The 20,597-nt window shown below is 49.5% G+C and overlaps 1 protein-coding gene across 9 annotated transcripts in view; it reads left to right on the top strand.

The window, feature by feature from the left end:
* The first annotated feature begins 1,457 nt into the window (after nucleotides 1-1,457).
* Nucleotides 1,458-20,597, top strand: part of LOC120690163 (inositol hexakisphosphate and diphosphoinositol-pentakisphosphate kinase VIP2-like) — a 38,428-nt gene continuing 19,288 nt past the window's right edge. Inside the window, exons 1-12 of one of the 9 annotated variants that reach the window (XM_039972704.1) lie at nucleotides 1,458-1,837; nucleotides 2,145-2,204; nucleotides 3,515-3,561; nucleotides 3,722-3,805; nucleotides 4,858-4,921; nucleotides 6,177-6,330; nucleotides 6,584-6,654; nucleotides 11,436-11,540; nucleotides 11,994-12,086; nucleotides 12,526-12,600; nucleotides 20,140-20,225; nucleotides 20,319-20,522. In XM_039972704.1, the coding sequence (XP_039828638.1) occupies nucleotides 1,769-1,837; nucleotides 2,145-2,204; nucleotides 3,515-3,561; nucleotides 3,722-3,805; nucleotides 4,858-4,921; nucleotides 6,177-6,330; nucleotides 6,584-6,654; nucleotides 11,436-11,540; nucleotides 11,994-12,086; nucleotides 12,526-12,600; nucleotides 20,140-20,225; nucleotides 20,319-20,522 (1,112 nt within the window). In that variant the 5' untranslated portion in view covers nucleotides 1,458-1,768. Of the gene's footprint in view, nucleotides 1,923-2,018; nucleotides 2,205-3,511; nucleotides 3,581-3,721; nucleotides 3,806-4,857; nucleotides 4,922-6,176; nucleotides 6,331-6,583; nucleotides 6,655-11,435; nucleotides 11,546-11,985; nucleotides 12,087-12,525; nucleotides 12,601-20,139; nucleotides 20,226-20,318; nucleotides 20,523-20,597 lie in introns of those variants that run through there. The other 8 variants (XM_039972708.1, XM_039972706.1, XM_039972707.1 and 5 more) reach the window with 8 other exon arrangements.

Raw genomic sequence — 20,597 nt, 5'->3', positions numbered from 1 at the left:
ACCTAATACCGTGTCTGATTTGTGGTTGCCAAACTCTAAAATGTGGGATGAGAATAAAATTATCACCCTTTTTGGCCAGCATTCCATGGATGCTTTGGTGCAGGCCCCGGTCATCGTAGGACAAGGACCGGATATAATTTGCTGGAAGTTGACTCCTAATGGCCTATGCTCTTCAAAAAGTGCTTACAATATGTTGGCCAAAGAGGAGGCAGCAAGCCAACCCCCGCCAAACACTCCTCTGCAGGTTATACAAATTCTTAGACAGGTGTGGAAGGACAAGCTTATTCAACCTAGAGTCAAAACTTTTGCATGGAGGTTACTCAGACTCGCCCTTGGCACCGGCAAAAGAATACACCGCATAATTCAGAGGATTGATGAAAAATGCTCCAGGTGTGGTATGGTAGAAGATGACAACCACTTATTCTTTGAATGCAGCTTTGCTAGGGCTACATGGTTTGGCTCAGTCCTAGGCCTCAGATCAGATAATCTGCCATCTTCTACAAGTGGTCTCCATGTTCAAATAGGCTCCTTGCTGCAGCAGGGTGCACCAAACATGACGGCAGGTATCATTTTCTCAATCATGTGGTGTCTATGGAAGGCTAGGAATGATCACAGGTTTAACAACGTGCATTGGACAACATCAAGACTTCTTTTCGAAGCTACTGCCATTGACAATTCTTTTGCAGCAGCGATGGAAGAACCCTTGCCCATACATGATCATGAAAATTATGGCCAACGTAATAACTTGTTAGGTATGAATTTAAATGCATCTGTGCAGATTCAAGAGGGCCCCAATATTTTCTGTGATGCATCTGTATGTGAGCAATAATTGGCTGCCTACAACCAAACTAGAGTTGGTATTTTCATTCTAACAACTCCAAGCCATAGTCTCTGTTCTGGTTCCTTTTTTAGGTAGGTATACAGCAAGCAATGGAGCCACTACAAGCAGGGGCAAACGCTCTACTCTTGGGGGCGAAACTAGCTAGAGCACTGAATTTACAGAGGGCTAACTTGATTACAGATAACGAAGTGCTAGCCAAAACAGCCATGACGGCCTCACTACGACACAGCCCAGGCCATTGGTCACTGCGACATGTTCTTGCTGAATTTGCAGATGAGGGAATAAATTGCTCCATCCTGAAGATTAGCAGACAAAACAATAAAGTGGCTGACAAGCTTGCAAAGATGGCGAGACAGGCTTCGATTCCTACTTCTTGCCTTTTCTCTTGTAATGCTTTAAGCCATAATTTGCATTGTCCAGTAAGAGATGCATTGGCAAACCTTCAATGGGGCAACTTTGCACTCATTTCTGTAACATGCCTATGAATGAATGAAAATATTTTACCCTTTCAAAAAAACCTTTCTATGAAACCTTTTCATGCATTACCCTTTTTGTGTCGTTGTTGTGTGGGCGCAACGGCATGAGCATGACCACAGCATTGCAAACGACTTCACAACAGGCCAGGCCACCCCCTGTGCAAGCGATAAGAGGCGCTCCGCTACCGTACCCCGCCGCTTCTCGAAGCCGCCCGTCGTAGCAAGTAGCAACCGCGAGTCCCGTTCCCTGACCCCGAACGCCGTCGCAGCGGAGAAGAGAAAGTTGTGTGCGATACGCACGCCTCTTACCGCCTCCGCTCTCGAACTCCCCCGACAACGCGCCTCCTCTTTTCCTCACGGCATCAAATTGAGCGTCATCTCCTCGGATTCTCTCTCGCGCGCGCTGTGAACGGATCGGGGGAGGAGGAGGTCAGGTGAGGGGTGGGTCGCAATGGTGGCGATGGAGGGTAATGGCGGCGCCGACAAGATCACCATTGGCGTCTGCGTCATGGAGAAGAAGGTCCGGATCTTGGCTCTTTGGTTTCTTGAGGTTTCTCTTTTTCTTCCTTGGTGGTTCACGGAATTCGCGAACACATGGATGATAGGTTGTTCTTGATATCTCTCTTTCTCTCTCGATTCCTCTTTACTTCCTACTGTCCTCTTGGTTATTTATTGATCGATTCGTGTTCTTGCTCTTCCAGCGCGTACGTCTCGATTGGCCGGTTCTTGCTCCTGGATTTCTCAAAGAATGCGGGATGCGGGAGCTGCGTTGTTAACCCTCGAATATGTTCTTGTCTGATGAAATTCTTAATTTCTCTTTCCTTCAGGTGTTCTCTTCTCCAATGGAGCAGATTCTCGAGCGGCTCCGCGCGTTTGGAGAATTCGAGGTGCGCAAGATCCTTCCTTTTGCCCCTTCCACGGTGCATTTCCCTATCCTGTTCCATCAATTCGCAAAAAGCGGAGGCGAGTGTAAGATTGAAGTTTGCCTCTGGGATGAGTAAATGGGTGGATCATGGATGGCGTCGAATTACATGTGATATTTCTTTTCTGAAGTTTTTCTATTGCGGGACATCCGTGAATCTTTGTGGATACCAATTTATTCTGCATCTTTTGGAATAAGACGAGTGGTCCCCGTCATGATGTTGCTTTTACGGGTTCTACCCAGAATTTCTAGGATATAGCAAATATGTCCCTCAATGGTTGGGAAGGACAAAATGATCACTTACTATGTCCTGGCGTACTTTTTGGAAGACTACAGTCTGATCACTTGCTTCACCGATAATTTAAGCACCGAGGCATTAAATTAGAAGATTCGAACTTGAGTGGTCGATGTTTACATGTTATTATATATATATTGCCCAAAGTTGATTCGTTGTACCATAAGCTATGCATATTATTGAGTTGCATGCACCGACTAGTTCAACCCAAAAGCTTAAGCTGATGGGGAGAGGTGAGCAATTCACTTATATTCCAACACTCTCCCTCACGTGGAGGCTCCCTCAAGCCTCAGACGTGGAATATGAGCGAGCGGCAATTATTTTATTTAATTGCGTTAACCAGAATTCGAACTCGAGACCTCTGCACCGATCAGTTCAACCCAAAAGCTTAAGCTGATGGGGAGAGGTGAGCAATTCACTTATATTCCAACACATATGGACCAATATTCCTTACCAATAAATGATGTGAAGAATTCAATAAGAATTTCGGTCTCTCGAAAAGGATTAGGCATTACATTTGGTCTACGACATGCATATATTAATCTGTTAGACATACTGCTATTTTCTCTGAGTACTAGGGGGGACCACTGGCCACCTACTTTGTTTGATCCTTTTACCAAGGATTGCCTTGTTTGAATAAGTTGCATTTTTTATGCTTGATTACTGTAACCGAAGCTGTAGCACATGGTTCACCTTTTCATCCTTGCTTCCATTCATTCACTGTTTTGCTACTCTTGTCTAACTTGCTACTTGAGAAACATCGTTAATACCACTGTCAGACTTTTGCTCTTTCACTTCTGCTTTTACCTCCGGATTGACATACTTTGATGTAATGGTTCTAATTACCAATGATGAACTTCATTTTATTTATTAATCTTTCAGCAATGTGCAACTTCCTGTCAGTTGAGGGGTAAGGTCACTTTTTTATGGAAACCTTTCTGACTAATTTACATTATGCATTATTTTGAGTTGTCTTGCAGATAATAATATTTGGAGACAAGGTTATTCTCGACGATCCTATTGAGATGTATGTAATGAGAACTCAGGTTATTGATAACTCAAATCATAACTCTTTCCAGAATAGGGTTATCCACTTCCTTTGTGTAATATCCTTGATTGAAGGCTGTTGTGTACGTACCGTGTCAGTTTTGGAGTAGCATCTCACTTGTCCAAAATTTTATTTTCAGTTGGCCAAACTGTGATTGCTTGATTGCCTTTTATTCCTCTGGTTTTCCTGTACAAAAGGTTCAAGCTTATGCTGCTTTGAGAAGGTATGATTGATGGTTTTCAGAAATGTTTATTCCAAATGGCAACGGTTCTGAATTGTCTCTTTTTATATACAATTATTCTAAATACCAAGGGAGGAAGGGGCACTGATATTAACTCTTCACATTGCAACCTTCAAACATCATTTATCCTTAACAGAGTGAGGAATGTAAGTATGTAACTACCGTTAGGAAGGCAGTGCTCTTTGGTCGGGGGAGGGGGGGGGGGACCATTTTGTTAAGGAGGCATACTATGCATACCAGTTTGGAAATGCAACTGCTACCACCTACTAGTTGGGAAGGCTACTTTGTTTTTGGGCAATCAAATATTGTCAATTATTTGTATGTCACACCAAGTGACAATTTCTTCTCAACCCAACATTGTGACCTCCCTAACCAGAGCAAGGCAACTACTTCTAGTTGTGGAGGTTACTACTAATATTTTGGTCAGGCGAGTTTGTGAGTCATACCATTAACACAAATGCAAGATGTCTTCATTTTACTAGTTTTCCATGTGGAACAAAATGTCTCTAGTGAATGTTCAGACACTCAGTGAAGGAGGTATGATCATTGAAAAGTCATATGCAAAGGTCCCTGTCCTAGACATGTCTGCATAGCATAAATAAGCTTTATCCATCATCCTTCAACGTCTTGCGGCTTATTTAGTCCTTACTTTTCATATGTATGCCGTCATTTTTAATCTAATCCATAACATTTTTTGTTGAGTGGAAGTCAAGTCCTCAACATTGCTCTCATTGACCCCTTCAGTGTATTTTAATTGTCTGAATTACCCGTTCATCGCAACTTTTGGTAGTCAGTAAAAAGGCAGTCAGAAAGTGGGCCGTCTATGTAATAGCATTATCACTTGCCACTGAGTCTTTTTCTTTCTTCCCATTAAATAAACAAACTAGCAGTTAAAACTAAGTATTACTGAGTTGTCAAAGGTGGTAGCTTTGCTTCTGCAGTGATTACAGAATCTTTTTTCTGTTAAATTCTTGATGTTGCACTGGTCATATCTTCTAGTTAACTTGACCGAACTTGTTCTGTATGAATGTTAGGCCCTTTTTAGTCAATGAATTGGAGCCACAATACCTCCTTCATGACCGCAGAAAAGTGTATGAGGTATTACAATGAAATTCACTTAGTTGTGTTCTATTGCATTCAGTTAAACACATTGTCCTTAATCTCTGTTTAGATGCGCCCTGGTTAACTTACATTATTTTATTGGCACATTTTCAATGTGCACAAAGTAGTACTCTCTTCTGCATGCTATCAAGGTGTTGGGTGCTTAATTGGAGACTCAACATCTCCATAGCAGTACAGTAGTGCATGCCATATCGAGAATTCCAGATTATAATTATACAGAAAAGTCAAGTACTATAGTCAAATTTCCTAGCTAAAAAGGAAATCACTCTTGGAGAACAGAAACAGAAGTTTTGTACTTGCTCTTCAGAAACATGTATAATAGTGCATTAGTACTGTTTACATACATATATGATGTTCCTGTAAGTATCCACCTGAAAATTATGTGTTGCATGGTAGAAAAGAAGTCCTTGTTTTCTATTTGGAGTGCATACTCATACGAGTATTTAGCATGATGACTATCAGTGAACACTGTTTTGATTTTGTATTTCTGCTTGTCTGGGACTCTGGGTACAGCCTAGTAGTTTTGATGTCCATTGGCTGTTTTTGCTAACATCCAAGAGTGAATCCCACGTGAACACTGACTTGTTTGGCTGATTTAAGTAGGTCATTGTACTCTGGAACTGCATATTTAGGCCACTTGTTTAAGTGAGTATAAATGATGGCATGGCATGCTGAGTTGACCACCACAGCACAGGACACACATTATACCTCTAGTTGTAAAAATCACTAATGGTAGACTGGTGGTGGCTCAAGCTCTTGTTGCATGCTCACAGCCTCTCTGCCATCCACAACGCAGTCCTTATGACTGCCATTGACTTCTTTCTTCCTTGTTCCTAGCAGCAAATGCTGTTGCTAGATCCAGACATCAACACATGCCTCATCTCTAGCTACCACCTCAATCACGCAGCAGGGCATTTTGAATAGGCGGAGGGAACTATGACACACAAAAACTCCCAAGGTTGAATGCAAAATTACCGGACATAGCCATTGTTATTGCTCGTACATGCATCCAATTCCATGATAGCACAAGTCAACATCACACACCGACCATCCACTACCTAGCTGATGAGGCAGAAAAGTTCAGTGAACTATTATATTGTATATGTTTATCGCCTACTACTTCGCAATTATCTTTTGAATTAGCCGAATGTGTTCTGAGTTATTTTTTTTACTCATTTTCCCCTTTCGAACGAATTTTAAGTGACGTAACTACAATTACCTCGTGCTTCAGCATCTGGAGAAGTATGGGATTCCTGTGCCCAATTATGCTCTTGTCAATAGGGAATATCCATACCAAGAGCTAGATTACTTCATTGAGCAAGAAGATTTTGTGGAGGTTCATGGAAAGCGGTTCTTGAAGCCCTTTGTGGAGAAACCTGTCAATGGTAATTCATGTATATTTACATAATTAGTTTCTTGGTGCTCTGCTTCTATTTGCTTTCTTGCACTTAAAATATTGTTGTCATTGGTACCTTATATTGGTCAAGTTTGTTAGCAACTAATTAATTTTGTGTGGGAAAGGTATAAGAGTGGCGAAACCGTGATCTATTTATTGCAGTACAGATTACTAGTTTTTTATCACTTATTATCGTGAACTGTATGTCTTCTGATTCCCTATTTTGTTTGTGTTTGTACCAGGGGATGACCATCGAATAATGATATATTATCCTAGTTCTGCTGGTGGCGGAATGAAGGAATTATTCCGAAAGGTAACTTTCTAGGAACCATCTTAGTTCTGTACTTGGCTTACTTCAATGTCTAACTTCCCACCTTTTTTTTTCAAATGTATATGTATTGCATAGATACTTTAGCCTACAAAAAGGGTAAAGGTTCATAACATATAGGAAGATACTCTTTGCAGGTCTTATCTTTTGTGATATGGGACAAGTGAGGTCTATTTTTTCTTTATTTTGGAAGTTATCAAAATGGAAACATCTGCATCATTCGGTGACTATAGAAATAGTCTTTTTTGCCTGGCAGACCGCCACCCAACGTGTGCCCCTTTTTGATGTATTTATATAAACTTTAAATGCTTGACGAGTTAAGACTGCATGTCGGAAATCAATGATGCTACTCTTGACTTGGATAAAAAGTATTTCTCCATGGACTAAACCTTAACAATACTGAGATCACGATCATTTTAGGAGGGGGTGGACCCTATGTGTTTGCGCTGTGCAGAATTGAAGTGTCAGATCTTCTTTTACATATTTTTATGCTAACTGGTTAGATGTGTTCTGGTTTTGTTCCATAGTTTCTGTTCGTGTATATGTGAGCCCATATATAGAGGCCCATCTAGAAGCCCATGTATAGGATCTATATATCCCATCCTTTTAGGGTTTGGAGGAATACAAGTCATTATTCTCTCCTACATGGTATCATAGCCTCTCTCTCCTCTCCTCCCTCACCAGCCGCCGCCGCCACCGCCGCCGCCGCCTCCATGGCCGGCCGGCCGCCGGCCCTCTCCTTCCCTCCCCTCTCCTCCTTCCCTCCATTCTCCCCTGCTGCTGGATCGGGCGCAGCCCCTTGGCATGGCGCTCCCCTACTGCTGGATCTGCCGGGCCTGGCCCGGGCGCTGCGGGCGCCGGCCCCCGTGGCCTCTGGCGCGCCCCGGCCGCCACCCTGGACGTCCTTGCGCCAGCGCTGGTCGCCGCTGCGGACGCCGCCACCGCAGGGGCGCTGGCCCCGGGCGCCGCCGCCGCGCCCGCCTCCCCTGCTCTGGCACTTCCCCTGGCCAACGCCAGCGCCCGCGGCCAGCTGCAGTCTGCAGCGCGTGCACTCGCGCTCGGGGTGGGCGGCCAGCGCTGCTACGCGGGCTAGCAGCCTAGTCCAGGCCCAGCCACGGGTGACGCCCCAAGCTGGAGCGCGCCCGCCCAGGACTGCACGCCGCTGGCGCTGCCCCTGGCCTCCTGGGCCGCGCCCCCTGCCACATCCATGGCCGGGTGGGCCGCCGCCGCCCTCCTTGGTGCTCCTCTCACCGGCCAGCCCGGGGGTGGGGGAGGCCGAGGGCGTCATCGGCGGAGGGGACGTGGTGGTGGTGCTTGGGGCACTCCGAACCCGACTCCGGCTCCCACTCCTGCTCCTGGCCCTGGAGGTACGCATTCTGATGTGGCCGTTTCAGGGTCAGGGGGGCCTCAGCCTCAGCCGGCGGCTGCTCCCCTGTTCGCGCCGTTCTGGACCCCGCCCGCTCCACCCAGCCAGCAGCTGACCTGGCCTGGGGGGTGGGACCAGGCCGCATTGGCGCAATCATTCAGCTTCTTGGGGCGGCCGCCGCCGGTCAGCACCGAGTGGATCGCCGACTCGGGTGCCTCCTTCCGCACCACCCCAGATGCCGGTATTCTCTCTTATGTCCGACCCCCACACCCCTCTTGTCCTTCTTCCATCATGATTGGTGATGGGTCTTATTTACTGTGACCTGTGGACCTCTCCTGTACTCCTTTCTGGTTATAAGTACTATCTGGTGGTGGTCGATGACTTCTCGCACTACACTTGGACGTTTTCTTTGCGCGCCAAGTCTGAGACCTTCCCCACTCTCCTCCACTTCTTTGCCTGGGTGTCCACTCAGTTCGGCCTCACCGTTAAGGCCGTCCAGTGTGACAACGGTCGGGAGTTCGACAACTCCACCTCCCGTTCTTTCTCCCTCTCTCGGGGTGTTCAGCTGCGTATGTCTTGTTCGTATACCTCTCCTCAGAACGGCAAGGCTGAGCGGATGATTCGCATGACGAACAATGTCGTGCGCACTCTTCTGATCCAGGCCTCTTTGCCCCCGCGCTTCTGGGCTAAGAGCCTCCACACCGCCACCTACTTGCTCAACCGTCTTCCGTCCACTGCTTCTCTTGCTCCCACTCCACACCACGCTTTTTTCGGTACCCCTCCTCGCTACGACCACCTTCGGGTCTTCGGGTGTGCGTGTTACCCTAACACCTCCGCCACTGCTCCTCACTAGCTGGCGCCCCACTCGACTCGTTGTGTGTTCCTTGGTTACTCCCCTGACCACAAGGGGTACCGATGCTTTGACCTCACCTCTCGCCGCGTCCTGATCTCCCGACACGTCGTCTTTGACGAGTCAGATTTCCCCTACTCCACCTCCTCCACACCTTCTCCTGACCCCGAGCTGGAGTCTCTGTTTCCGACTGACCCGGTGGTTCAGCCACTTTTTCCTGTCTGTCATTTCCCTGCAGGTTTTCTCGGGACACCGGCACCGTTCCCGGTGATCCCTGCTGCGCCGAGCGCGGCCTCGGTGCCCGCAGGCGCGCCACGCGCGGCGCCCGGACCTCCGATCGTGCCGCGCGCAGACCCGGTGTCTCCCGCTGCGCCACGCGCTGCCCCGGTGTCTCCTGCTGCGCCACGCGCGGCCCCGGTGCCTTCCCCTGCACCTGCGCGTACGCTCAGCCGGTGCAGGTGTACCGGTGTCGTTCGGCGCCGACAGCGGCGCCGCCGCGGTACGCTGAGTCGGTACAGGTGTACTGGCGTCGTTCGGTGACGACACCGGCGCCGCCTCCTGCTCCGGAGGCTCCGACGACACCTCCACCGGAGCCGTCGCCGCCGCCACCTCTACCGGCTCCCTCTCGAGCCGAGCCGGCGGTGTACCACCCACCCGTCGTCCATCCGGATCCTCGGCATATCCATCCCATGGTGACTCGGCGGATGGCGTCTCAGGCCGCGACTCTCTCCGACACCGAGGGAGAGCCGCGGGTCTCTCCGGTACCCTCCTCTGTCCGCGACGCCTTGGCGGATCCTCACTGGCGTCGTGCGATGGAAGAGGAGTACGCGGCTCTTCTTGCCAACTAGACATGGGACCTCGTGCAGCGTCCGTCTGGTTGCAATGTGGTGACTGGCAAGTGGATATGGACGCATTGGCGTCGGGCTGATGGCACACTGGAGCGCTACGAGGCTCGTTGGGTTCTCCGGGGGTTCACTCAGCGACCTGGTGTGGACTATGATAAGACCTTCAGCCCAGTGGTGAAGCCTGCTAATGTGCGCACGGTCCTCTCGCTTACGCTCTCGCGCTCCTGGCCTGTGCACCAGCTGGACGTGAAGAATGCGATTCTTCACGGCACTCTGTCAGAGACTGTTTACTGCTCTCAGCCAGCGGGATTTGTGGACTCGAGTCGTCCGGATATGGTCTGCCGACTCAACAAGTCTCTCTATGGTCTGAAGCAGGCTCCTCGGGCTTGGTACTCTCGGTTCGCCACGTTCTTGCTGATATTGGGGTTCACCGAGGCCAAGTCTGACACGTCTTTCTTCATTTACCGCCGTGGGGATGAGACTGTATATCTGCTGCTCTATGTCGATGACATTGTGCTCACAGCCTCCAGTCAGCAGTTGCTTCAGAGTGTCATCTCCTCTCTGCAGCAGGAGTTTGCTATGAAGTATCTGGGTCAGCTCCACCACTTCTTGGGCGTCACTGTTGAGCCTCGCTCGTCTAGTCTTCTCCTTCACCAGCGGCAGTACGCACTCGATATTCTGGAGCGGGCTGGGATGACTGATTGCAAGTCCTGCTCCAGTCCTGTCGCCACTCAAGCGAAGCTGTCTGCTGATCTGGGTGATCCGGTGGCTGATCCTACTGCCTATCGGAGTCTGGCTGGCGCTTTGCAGTACCTCACCTTCACCAGGCCGGACCTCACCTACGCTGTTCAGCAGGTCTGTCTCCATATGCATGATCCCTGGGAGTCACACCTTGCTGCGCTGAAGCGTCTTCTCCGCTACGTCCGTGGCACTGTTGACTCGGCCTGGTGCTTCACCGCTCGTCCTCTGCTGAGCTGGTGGTCTATACCGACGCTAACTGGGCTGGCTGCCCGGACACTCGTCGCTCCACTTCCGGCTACGCCGTCTTTCTGGGCGGCAACTTGGTCTCCTGGTCGTCCAAGCGCCAGCCGGTTGTCTCCCGCTCCAGTGCTGAGGCGGAGTACCGGGCTGTCGCTAACGGCGTGGCGGAGGCGTCCTGGCTACGACAGCTCTTGGCGGAGCTCCACAGCCCGCTCGCCAAGAGCACGCTCGTCTACTGCGACAACGTCAGCGCCGTGTATCTCTCCACCAACCCCGTCCAGCATCAGCAGACGAAGCATGTGGAGATCGACCTACACTTCGTGCGCGACAGAGTCGCCATAGGCAATGTTCGGGTACTCCATGTCCCAACTACCTCTCAGTTTGCTGACATCTTCACCAAGGGACTGCTCTCCTCGACTTTCTCGGAGTTTCGCTCCAGCCTCAACGTAGCCGGTGGCTAGTTGTGATTGCGGGGGTATTTGCCCTTTGTACTCTATTTGTACTCTCTTTTTGTCCAGTCTTGAACACCGCTGCGCCGGTAGTTCAGACTGCGGCGGGGGGGGGGGGGGGTGTTGGTGTATATGTGAGCCCATGTATAGGATCTATATATCCCATCCTTTTAGGGTTTGGAGGAATACAAGTCATTATTCTCTCCTACAGTTTCCAGTCATTTGTGTTGTTTGGTAGAATGTATTAACACTTGTGCATTGCTGAATAATTGTAGGTTGGTAACCGTTCTAGTGAATTTCACCCTGATGTTAGAAGAGTGAGGCGTGAAGGATCTTACATATACGAGGAATTCATGCCCACTGGTGGCACAGATGTTAAAGTAAGGTGCCTTTCATAACTTTCTTGTTTACTGTCGTTTTGTTTACAAGTGTAATGAACCAGCTTAGTTCCACATTGTGATTTTGGTGGTTCTCTAATATGGCCTCGTAATATTTCCTGTGTTCCTCCTCTAATATGGCCTCGTAATGTTTCCTGTGTTCCTCTCCCTGTAACCTCAAGTTAAAGCAACACATATATTTTCTCTCTCAATATGTATATTTGTGGACTAAAATCTCACTTAATATGAAATTATCTCATGTTCATAAAATAAAGAGCTTTTGAACTCTTATTAATATGAATAAACTAAAGCAATTATTATACTGTGCAATGTCACTATCTCGATTGAGGCCATCCGGCAATTCTAATAATTTTTTTCTGGATGAAGGATCATGCCATGTCACATCTCCTCTTCATTGTCGATTATCCAACCTAACATTTACAATAAGCTTTTCAGGTTTACACTGTTGGCCCAGGATATGCACATGCTGAGGCGCGGAAATCTCCAGTTGTTGATGGTGTTGTTATGAGGAACCCTGATGGGAAAGAAGTAATTGCTCATGCTCTTTCATCTTCTTTATTAAATTTTAATTCAATATCTATTGTTTTATGTTTTCAGTTATTCGGTTGTTTACTATTCATGCAAATAGATTGGTGATAAGAAGTTAATTCCTAACTTCAATTATCATCTTGATACGTTGTTATGACAACTTTCACATTTGTGTTTCCCAATAATGTAATGGATGATTATAACATACTAATACGATTTGGACTTGAGAACTAGGTGCCAAGAGATGTGAATCTGTTGTCAACCTTCTACTATTCTCACTAGTGCTTTTTGTTGGACGTTAATATACTGTGTTGCTATCATGTTCGAGATATGCTCCCCGGGTCTGATGTTTTGATATCGACGATTATTTGATCCTTGAATTGTGACAAAATTTATTTTATTTCTGATCGGTCTTCATTTTTAATTCTACTACTTGAAGGTACGATACCCTGTGCTTTTAACCCCTATGGAGAAACAAATGGCCAGAGATGTCTGCAGTGCTTTTAGACAGATGGTAACACCACCTAAACTTGTTATCTCTTAAGTATATTTCTAGAGGCCTTAGGGTCATCAAAAATATTTCATATCATCATTGTCTTATTTGCTTGCCATCAGATAAAGCATGTCGTAGATTTCATATCATCTTGTTATCTATTAGTCAGCAATAAAATCACGAATCAACTATGCAATTTGGTTACCATTTGTATTGGCGCCAAAAATCTTCTAGCCCTGGATTTGGCACGATTTGTGGCAAAAGTATGGTTGCAAAAATGATGAACAATTTTTCACCCACTCCTTTGACATGTGGGGCCCATCTTTGGGGAAGCCAAGATTTAGTTCACCCATGCTTTGCCTGTTTGGTTCATGACTAAAGTTTTTGCTCATGAACAACGGCCAGGCGCGAGGCCAAACTAACAAGTAATACCGTAGAAAAGGGGAGTGGGGTATTTTTTCAGTGATTTATATGCTGCCTGCCCTGCAAAAAACAACCACTTAGACCTTTAATCTTTAGATAGTGTGCAAAGTTTCCAATTTGCAAATTCAGCTGAATGGATCTAGTTCTGCTGGCTCGGGCGCAGCGTCTGAGCCCACAGACGCCAATGGAGCTGGCTGAACACCGGTGGGCGGTCTGTCTGGCAGCTCGGGAATGCGGGGGGGGGGGGGGGGGGGGGGGGGTGGCGCAAGCCACGCATGGCTGCGCGGAGGGTGATGCCGGTGCCGCACATGGCAGTGCGGGCGACGATGATCCCACCGGCGTAACAGGCTGCGGGGAGCCGGCTGGGAGCGCATCAGGTGCTGCTGGACCAGTCGGAAGATGGCCAGGAGCAGCTGCATGTGGCTGTGCGGGTGTGGAAGTGTCAATATCTGCAGGCAGAAACATGTGCACAGGTCTGATAGGAGCTGACACATAGTCAGTAGAATCGAGAAACTCGAAGTCTGGCGCGGTGGGAGATGAGCCATGCTCAGCATAAGGAAAAGCCGACTTGTCGAACACGACATGATGGGAGATGAGATCAAGGCAGCGATAACGGTATCCTTTGTGATGAGCGGAATAACCCAGGAAGACACACAGGGCAGAACGAGGAGGCAATTTATGGGGAGCGGTGGCAGACAGGTTGGGGTAACACTTGTAGCTGGAAACGTGGAGTTGGTCATAGGAGGGCGCAGTGCCGAGGAGGGCAGCGTGCGGCGTGCCAGACTCGAGCATTTTGGTGGGCAAGATGTTGAGTAAGTGGGTGGCTGTCTGCTTCGACCCAGTAGAAGGGTGGGGGGGGGGGAGGGGGTAGGGATGCCTGGAACAGGAGGGAGCGCACAACATTGTTAGTGGAACGAATTATGCGCTCGGCCTTACTGTTCTGGGAGGAAGTATAAGGGCATGACATGCGTAGGTGGACGCCATGAGTGAGGAAGAACGTGCGGGAGCTAGAGTTGTCAAACTCTTTGCCATTATTGCATTGGACTGCCTTAACTGTGTGGCCGAATTGAGTGGACACATAGGCAAAAAAGTGAGCAATCGTCCGAAAGGTGTCAAATTTAAGTTTTAGGGGAAACGTCCATAAGTAATGTGAGCAGTCATCAAGAATAACCAAATAATATTTGAAACCAGAAACATTAGGAACAGGGGATGTCCATAGATCAAATTTATGATATCAAAATTATTAGTGGCTCTAGATGACGAAACAGGAAAAGGAAGGCACACATGACGACCTAACTGAGAGGCACGATAGAGTGACGAGCTAGTGTCATGATGACAAGCTGACAGTCCAGACGACGCGAGCTGGGAGAGCGTGTCATGTCCAGGGTGACCAAGACGGCGATGCCAAAGTGTAGACTCAGTGGTGGCAACCAAGGAGTGAGCGACCGGCAGACGGAGTGGGTACAACGGTCCGGAGATATTGCACCTGGCGATCAGTCTCCGAGACAGTACATCCTTCACAGAACTGCCCTACGGGTCAAACTCAACAAAACAATTATTATCAATGGTAAACTGACAAACAGAAATGTGATTCTTAATGAGTTATGGTGAGACCAACACATTAGTAAGACAAGATTAGGTGCAAGATCAGTATTACTAGTGGATGTAACAGGAAGTAGAGACCCATTACCGACAACAATTGAACAAGGAGTAGGATACCGCGAGGGAACAGTATGTGAAAGAGTACTGTAGTTGGAAGACATGTGAGAAGTAGCACCTGAGTCGAAGTACCACACTGATCTGTTGGGGCTGATTCAGCGTCATAGTGCTGAAGGTGGACGCCAGGGATTGCTGATCCCAGGATGGGAGGCCAGCAAGCGGATTGTAGAATCTTGGAGGTGGTGCAGCCCATTGGCCGGCAAGTGGGGGTGGTGCAGCCCACTGGCCGGCAAGTGGGGGTGGTGCAGCCCAGTGACCAACAAGATCGGTGGGTCCGTGAGGTGTCGCCGGCTGCTGCTGCTGCGCCAGGAAGGCCTGCGGAGGGCGAGCAGGCAAGGGCGCCGACGGAACCCGCGGACTGGGCCTCATCTGAATTGTGCTAGTCCATGGGTTGTAGAAGGAGGGCCAGGGGGTGGGGGCGTTGGAACGGCCTTGGCCGCCGCCTGGTGCGCCCTGGCCATTGGAGCCCTGGCCGCTGGAACCTTGTCTGCCATCGTGCTTGCCGCCGCGCTTGCTGTGGCGGCTCTTGGATGCTGGTGCAGCGCCGCCCCGGATCCTGAGCCGCCGCCATGTTCCACACAACCCCCAGAACTAGCACTGCCGCTGGAGGGCTGGGGCGCAGGGGCACGGGAGGTTGTGGAAGCCGCCAAAGCCGTCACCGGCGATGTCTGGTGCTCCATGGTGAGCTCCTCGAGGAGGAGATTAGACTTGGCGTCGAGGAAGGTGGGGAAGGGGCGCGCGCGACGAAGGTGCACCCTGATGGCCTTGAACCGGTTGTTGAGGCCGCAGATGATGTTAAGGACGAGCATGCGGTCGGTGGCAGCCTTGCCTAGGTTCGCAAGTCTGTCCGTCATGGACTGCATCTCCTTGCAGTACTCGGCGATGGAAAGCTCGCCTTGGACGAAGGAGCGAAAGCGGGCCTCATGAACTAGGGCGCGTGTCTCGCGGTTGTGAGGAAGTGACGTTCCAAAGCAACCCAGGTGGCGCGGGCGGTTGAGGCCCGGGCGGAGATGGCAGCAGCGAGATTGTCGGTGATGGTGCCAAGGATCCACGATTTGACAACGCAGTCCATGCGTTGCCAATCAGGGAAGGCGGGCGCCGGGTCATCCTGCAAGACATGCTCCTGCAGAGAGTATTTGCCGACGGTGAGTAGGACTTGATCGCGCCAACGATTGTAGTTGCCGTCGTTGAGGTCGAGGATGATCGGAACGAGTGCCCAGATGTTCTAGACAGCCACCGTCTGGGCATGCAGTGCTTCGTGCATGAGGAGGGCCTGGCGAAGATCGCTGGGGTCGGAGACGTCCGAGGCGGGAGCATCTTCGTCGAAGGGAGGGTCGCCGTCGTTGGTCGCGCCAAGTGCGGCGCGCTCCTGGGCAGCGCGGGCGAAGGCATCCCAGGTGCGCGCATCAGCCGCCTCGCGCTCCAGGAGGGCGGCCTTTGCCTCCGCGTCGGCGGCAGCGGCGCGTTGAAGGGCGGCATCGCGCGCAGCTTGGCGGGCGGCCGCGTGTTCGGCGCGCAGGGTGGCCTTGGCTTGGCATCGGCGGCGGCTTTGGCCTTGGAGTTGGCGGCGGCCTTCTCCTTGGCGGCCTGCGCAACGGCGGGATCGACGGTTGTCGCAGCGTCAGCCATAGCGCAGTGCAGCTAGGGCAGGGAGGGGCGCATCACAGCTGGACACCAGCGCGAGGTGGGAAGCTGGGCGCAGCATGACAGACGGCCGGCGCGCTAGGGCAGCGGAAATTGGATCCGGGAGAGAACCCGGACTCTTGATACCATGAATGAGTGTGATTGTGGGGCAAAATTGTATGATTGATTAAGATACACAGGAGTACAACATATATAGGCAAGGAGGCGAAGGAATTCTATTACTCAATGAATTCAGAATTACAAGGTGAGTACATATATATAGGATGAAGAGGCCAAGAGGCCATGGGTGTGAACGAAGGGGCCAAGTGTGAACACCATAACTAAACACAGGGAACTAGGTAAATGAATGGGAAAACCCAATAACCAAGGAGTCAGCACATTTATAGTCTAACACGCTCCCGCAGTTACAGCGTCAGGAGACCAGACGTTAAGACTGGAACGAAACTCCGTGAAGTTAGCAGCCGGAAGTCTCTTGGTGAAAATGTCGGCGAACTGAGAAGTGGTGGGAACATGAAGAACGCGGACATCACCAAGAGCAACGCGCTCCCGAACGAAGTGGAGATCAATCTCAATATGCTTCGTGCGCTGATGTTGAACGAGATTTGAAGACATGTAAACGGAGCTGATATTATCACAATATACCAAAGTGGTCTTGCGTAGAGGAACATGAAGCTCAGCAAGCAGTTGACGTAACCAAGTGGCCTCAGCAACAGCATTAGCAACTGCCTTGTACTCAGCCTCAGCACTGAAGCGAGAAACGGTGTTCTGTCGTTTAGAGGACCAAGAGACAAGACTGTCACCAAGGAAGCATAACCAGACATGGACTTCCTGGTGTCTGGACAGCCTGCCCAATTAGCATCCAAATATACCACCAACTCAGAGTGGGATGAAGGTCGGATGAGCAAGCCCAAAGGGAGTGTGCCGCTGATGTAGCGCAAGACTCGCTTGAGAGCAACGAGATGAGGCTCCCGAGGGTCATGCATATGAAGACAAAGCTGTTGAACAGCATAGGAAATATCTGGCCGTGTAAAAGTCAAGTACTGGAGAGCACCTGCCAAGCTACGGTAATCTGTTGGATCTGAAACTGGAGCACCATCAGTAGAGAGCTTGAGATTCAGATCAATAGGAGTGGTGCTTGGCTTGCAAACAGACCAGAGGAGGTATGTTGAACCTGCATGCCGAGGAAGTGGTGGAGTTGCCCAAGGTCCTTCATAGAGAATTCTTGCTGATGGTGCGGTGCAGAAGACTCGTAGAAGAGGCAGTGAGGATGATATCATCAACATAGAGTAATAGATAGACTATATCAGCTCCAGAGTGGTAGACAAAGAGAGAGGTGTCCGTCTTAGCCTCGACAAACCCAATCTTGAGTAAGGAGGCAAACCTGCTACGCCAAGTGCGAGGTGCTTGCTTCAAACCATAGAGAGAACGTTTAAGGCGACATACATAATCTGGGTGGGCCGAGTCCTCAAATCCTGTTGGTTGAGCTGAATAAACAGTTTCTGAAGGTCGGTGGCCATGGCAAGAGCAGCGGCCCAATAGGATGGGGGAACGCGCGCATGAAAAAGAAGGGAACGAAACCATGTATTGGTAGTGCGAATGATGCGTTCAGATTTACCGTTCTGCGCTGAAGTGTAGGGACAAGACATTCGAAGGTGGATGCCATGCGACAGGAAGAAAGAGCGGGCATGAAGAATGTCAAACTTGCGACCGTTGTCGCATTGGACGCCTTGAATGGTGACCCCGAACTGAGTGTGAACATAAGCGAAAAAATGAGACAAAGTGGAAAAGGTGTCAGACTTAAGACGAACAGGAAAGGTCCATAAGTAGTGTGAGCAATCGTCAAGAATAACAAAGTAATACTTATGACCAGTGACACTAACAATAGGAGAAGTCCAAAGATCACAATGTATTAACTGAAAATTGCGAGTAGCACGAGAGGAGGATGCATGGAAAGGTAGGCGTACATGACGACCTAGTTGACAAGCATGACAAAGACTCGGAGAACTACTAGTACATTTTATGAAAGAAGTCTGAGCAAGCTTGGATTGAGCCTCGGGACCGGGGCGTCCATGACGCTGATGCCAAAGTGAAGATGATGATGAAGCAAGGAGCGCCGTGGCAGGAAACTGCAAAGGATAGAGAGGCCTGGAGCTGTCACACCTGACGATCTCGCTCCGAGTAGGAAGATCCTTCACAGAACAACCGAAAGGGTCAAATTCCACGGAGCAATTGTTGTCAATGGCGAATTGCCGAATAGAACAAGATTCTTAATAATGTTAGGTGCAACAAGAACATTATTAAGATGTAAGTTATGAGGAAGGTGGGCAACACCAGTAGAGGTGACAGGAACAAGATTCCCGTTGCCAACGACAATAGTGGAAAGACAAGAGGGAGAAGGTGTAGTAGAAGAAATGATACCGGCATCAGAAGTGACGTGACTGGTAGCCCCGGTATCAAAATACCAGTCATGATGTGCGGGTTGTTGGAGCTGCATCGTCTGGAACTGAGCGGCCAGAGCTTGCTGATCCCAGCCTGCGTTGGAGGAGACGCCCAGGGGAGGCCCATACATCGGAGCGGGAGAAGGGACGCCCCACTGGCCGGCCCACTGACCGGCCAGGAGCGCCTGCTGCTGCTGGGGAAATCCAAGGGGTGGAGGACGGGGTGCCGAGGGTCCCTGGGCGCCGGGCCACATGTGGATGGAGCCACACCAAGGATTCTGGTACGAGGGCCAGAACCCTGGTCGCTGCGCACCGCCACTGAAGGGACCAGAAGTGGAGGCAGCCTCGCTAGGCACGCCCCTGCTGTTGTGGCCGCCCCTGTTGGTGTGGCCGCCCCTGGTGTTGAAACCGCGCCCGGAACCGCCTTCGGAGTTGCTGCCGCCGCCGCTGCTAGAACGCTTGCCACCGCGTTTGCCACGCTTGTGGCCGCCATTGTTGGAGCCCTGTTGCTGCGGTGAGAAGGGGGCTGAGCCCTTGGCACCACTGGAAGTAGCCCCCTTGGTGTTGGTGGTGAGTAGCGTAGTAGCAAGAGCCGCTTTGGCCATGGTCATCACACACTTGAAGAAAAGCTGGCAGTGGATTTGTGCGACGAAGATGAAGTCCGATGGCAGCAAATCGCTCATTGAGGCCGCGGATGATATTCAGAACAAGGGAGCAACACGTGCCCTCTACGCCGACTTCCGTGCTTTTTCTCAAGGAGATCTTCCTATTGCCGACTACTGCCGCCTCTACAAACGGAAGGCCGAGGACCTCCGAGATCTCGGAGAGCCAGGCTCTGATACCATGAAGGAATTCCATTACTCAATGAATTCAGAATTACAAGGTGAGTACATATATATAGGATGAAGAGGCCAAGAGGCCATGGGTGTGAACACAGTATAGGCCGAAGGGGCCAAGTGTGAACACCATAACTAAACACAGGGAACTAGGTAAATGAATGGGAAAACCCAATAACCAAGGAGTCAGCACATTTATAGTCTAACAGGAGGCTCTTGGGATGGTTTATGGAGCAGCACCAATCGTGGCATCCTTGCCTATTCTACCATTAATACAAATCAATCACTATAAACACCCCTGGGCTGGCGCCAGCAGCCTGAGAATCCTCTTTCTAACAAGGAATAACAGCGAAAAATCTAGAATTTCCTTCTATCCATACTTTTAAATACTTTCTAACTATTCAAATATACTGCTGATTTCTTTATGATTAATCTCACATCATCATATATTATTTCCTAGTTTCCTTTTATGTTCTGATCTGTGGTCTTGTTTTCCATAGGTATGTGGTTTTGATCTCTTAAGGTCTGATGGGAGATCGTATGTCTGTGACGTTAACGGATGGAGCTTTGTAAAGAACTCATACAAGTAGTAGTTTTTCTTAAAGATCATATTCTTTACTTTGGAAACATGTCTGTTGGCTTTAATGAGTGCTGAATCGGTTGGACAAATTGTATCCAGGTATTATGATGATGCTGCTTGCATCTTGAGAAAGATCTTTCTTGATGCAAAAGCTCCTCATCTTTCATCAACCATCCCTCCTAATCTTCCTTGGAAATCCGAACCAGTTCAACCCACTGAAGGTCTCACACGACAGGGAAGTGGAATAATTGGCACATTTGGGCAGTCAGAAGAACTACGCTGTGTTATTGTTGTGATACGCCAGTAAGGATACTATACTATTAATTCTTGGCAGCTATCAGATAAATTGTTAATGCTGTATTTTGACATCACATATCT

Source organism: Panicum virgatum, chromosome 9N (genome assembly GCF_016808335.1).
Source record: "Panicum virgatum strain AP13 chromosome 9N, P.virgatum_v5, whole genome shotgun sequence".
In the NCBI taxonomy this organism is placed as follows: domain Eukaryota; kingdom Viridiplantae; phylum Streptophyta; class Magnoliopsida; order Poales; family Poaceae; genus Panicum; species Panicum virgatum.
Note: the sequence above shows the minus strand (reverse complement) of the source record. Positions and strands in the feature narration are given on the sequence as shown.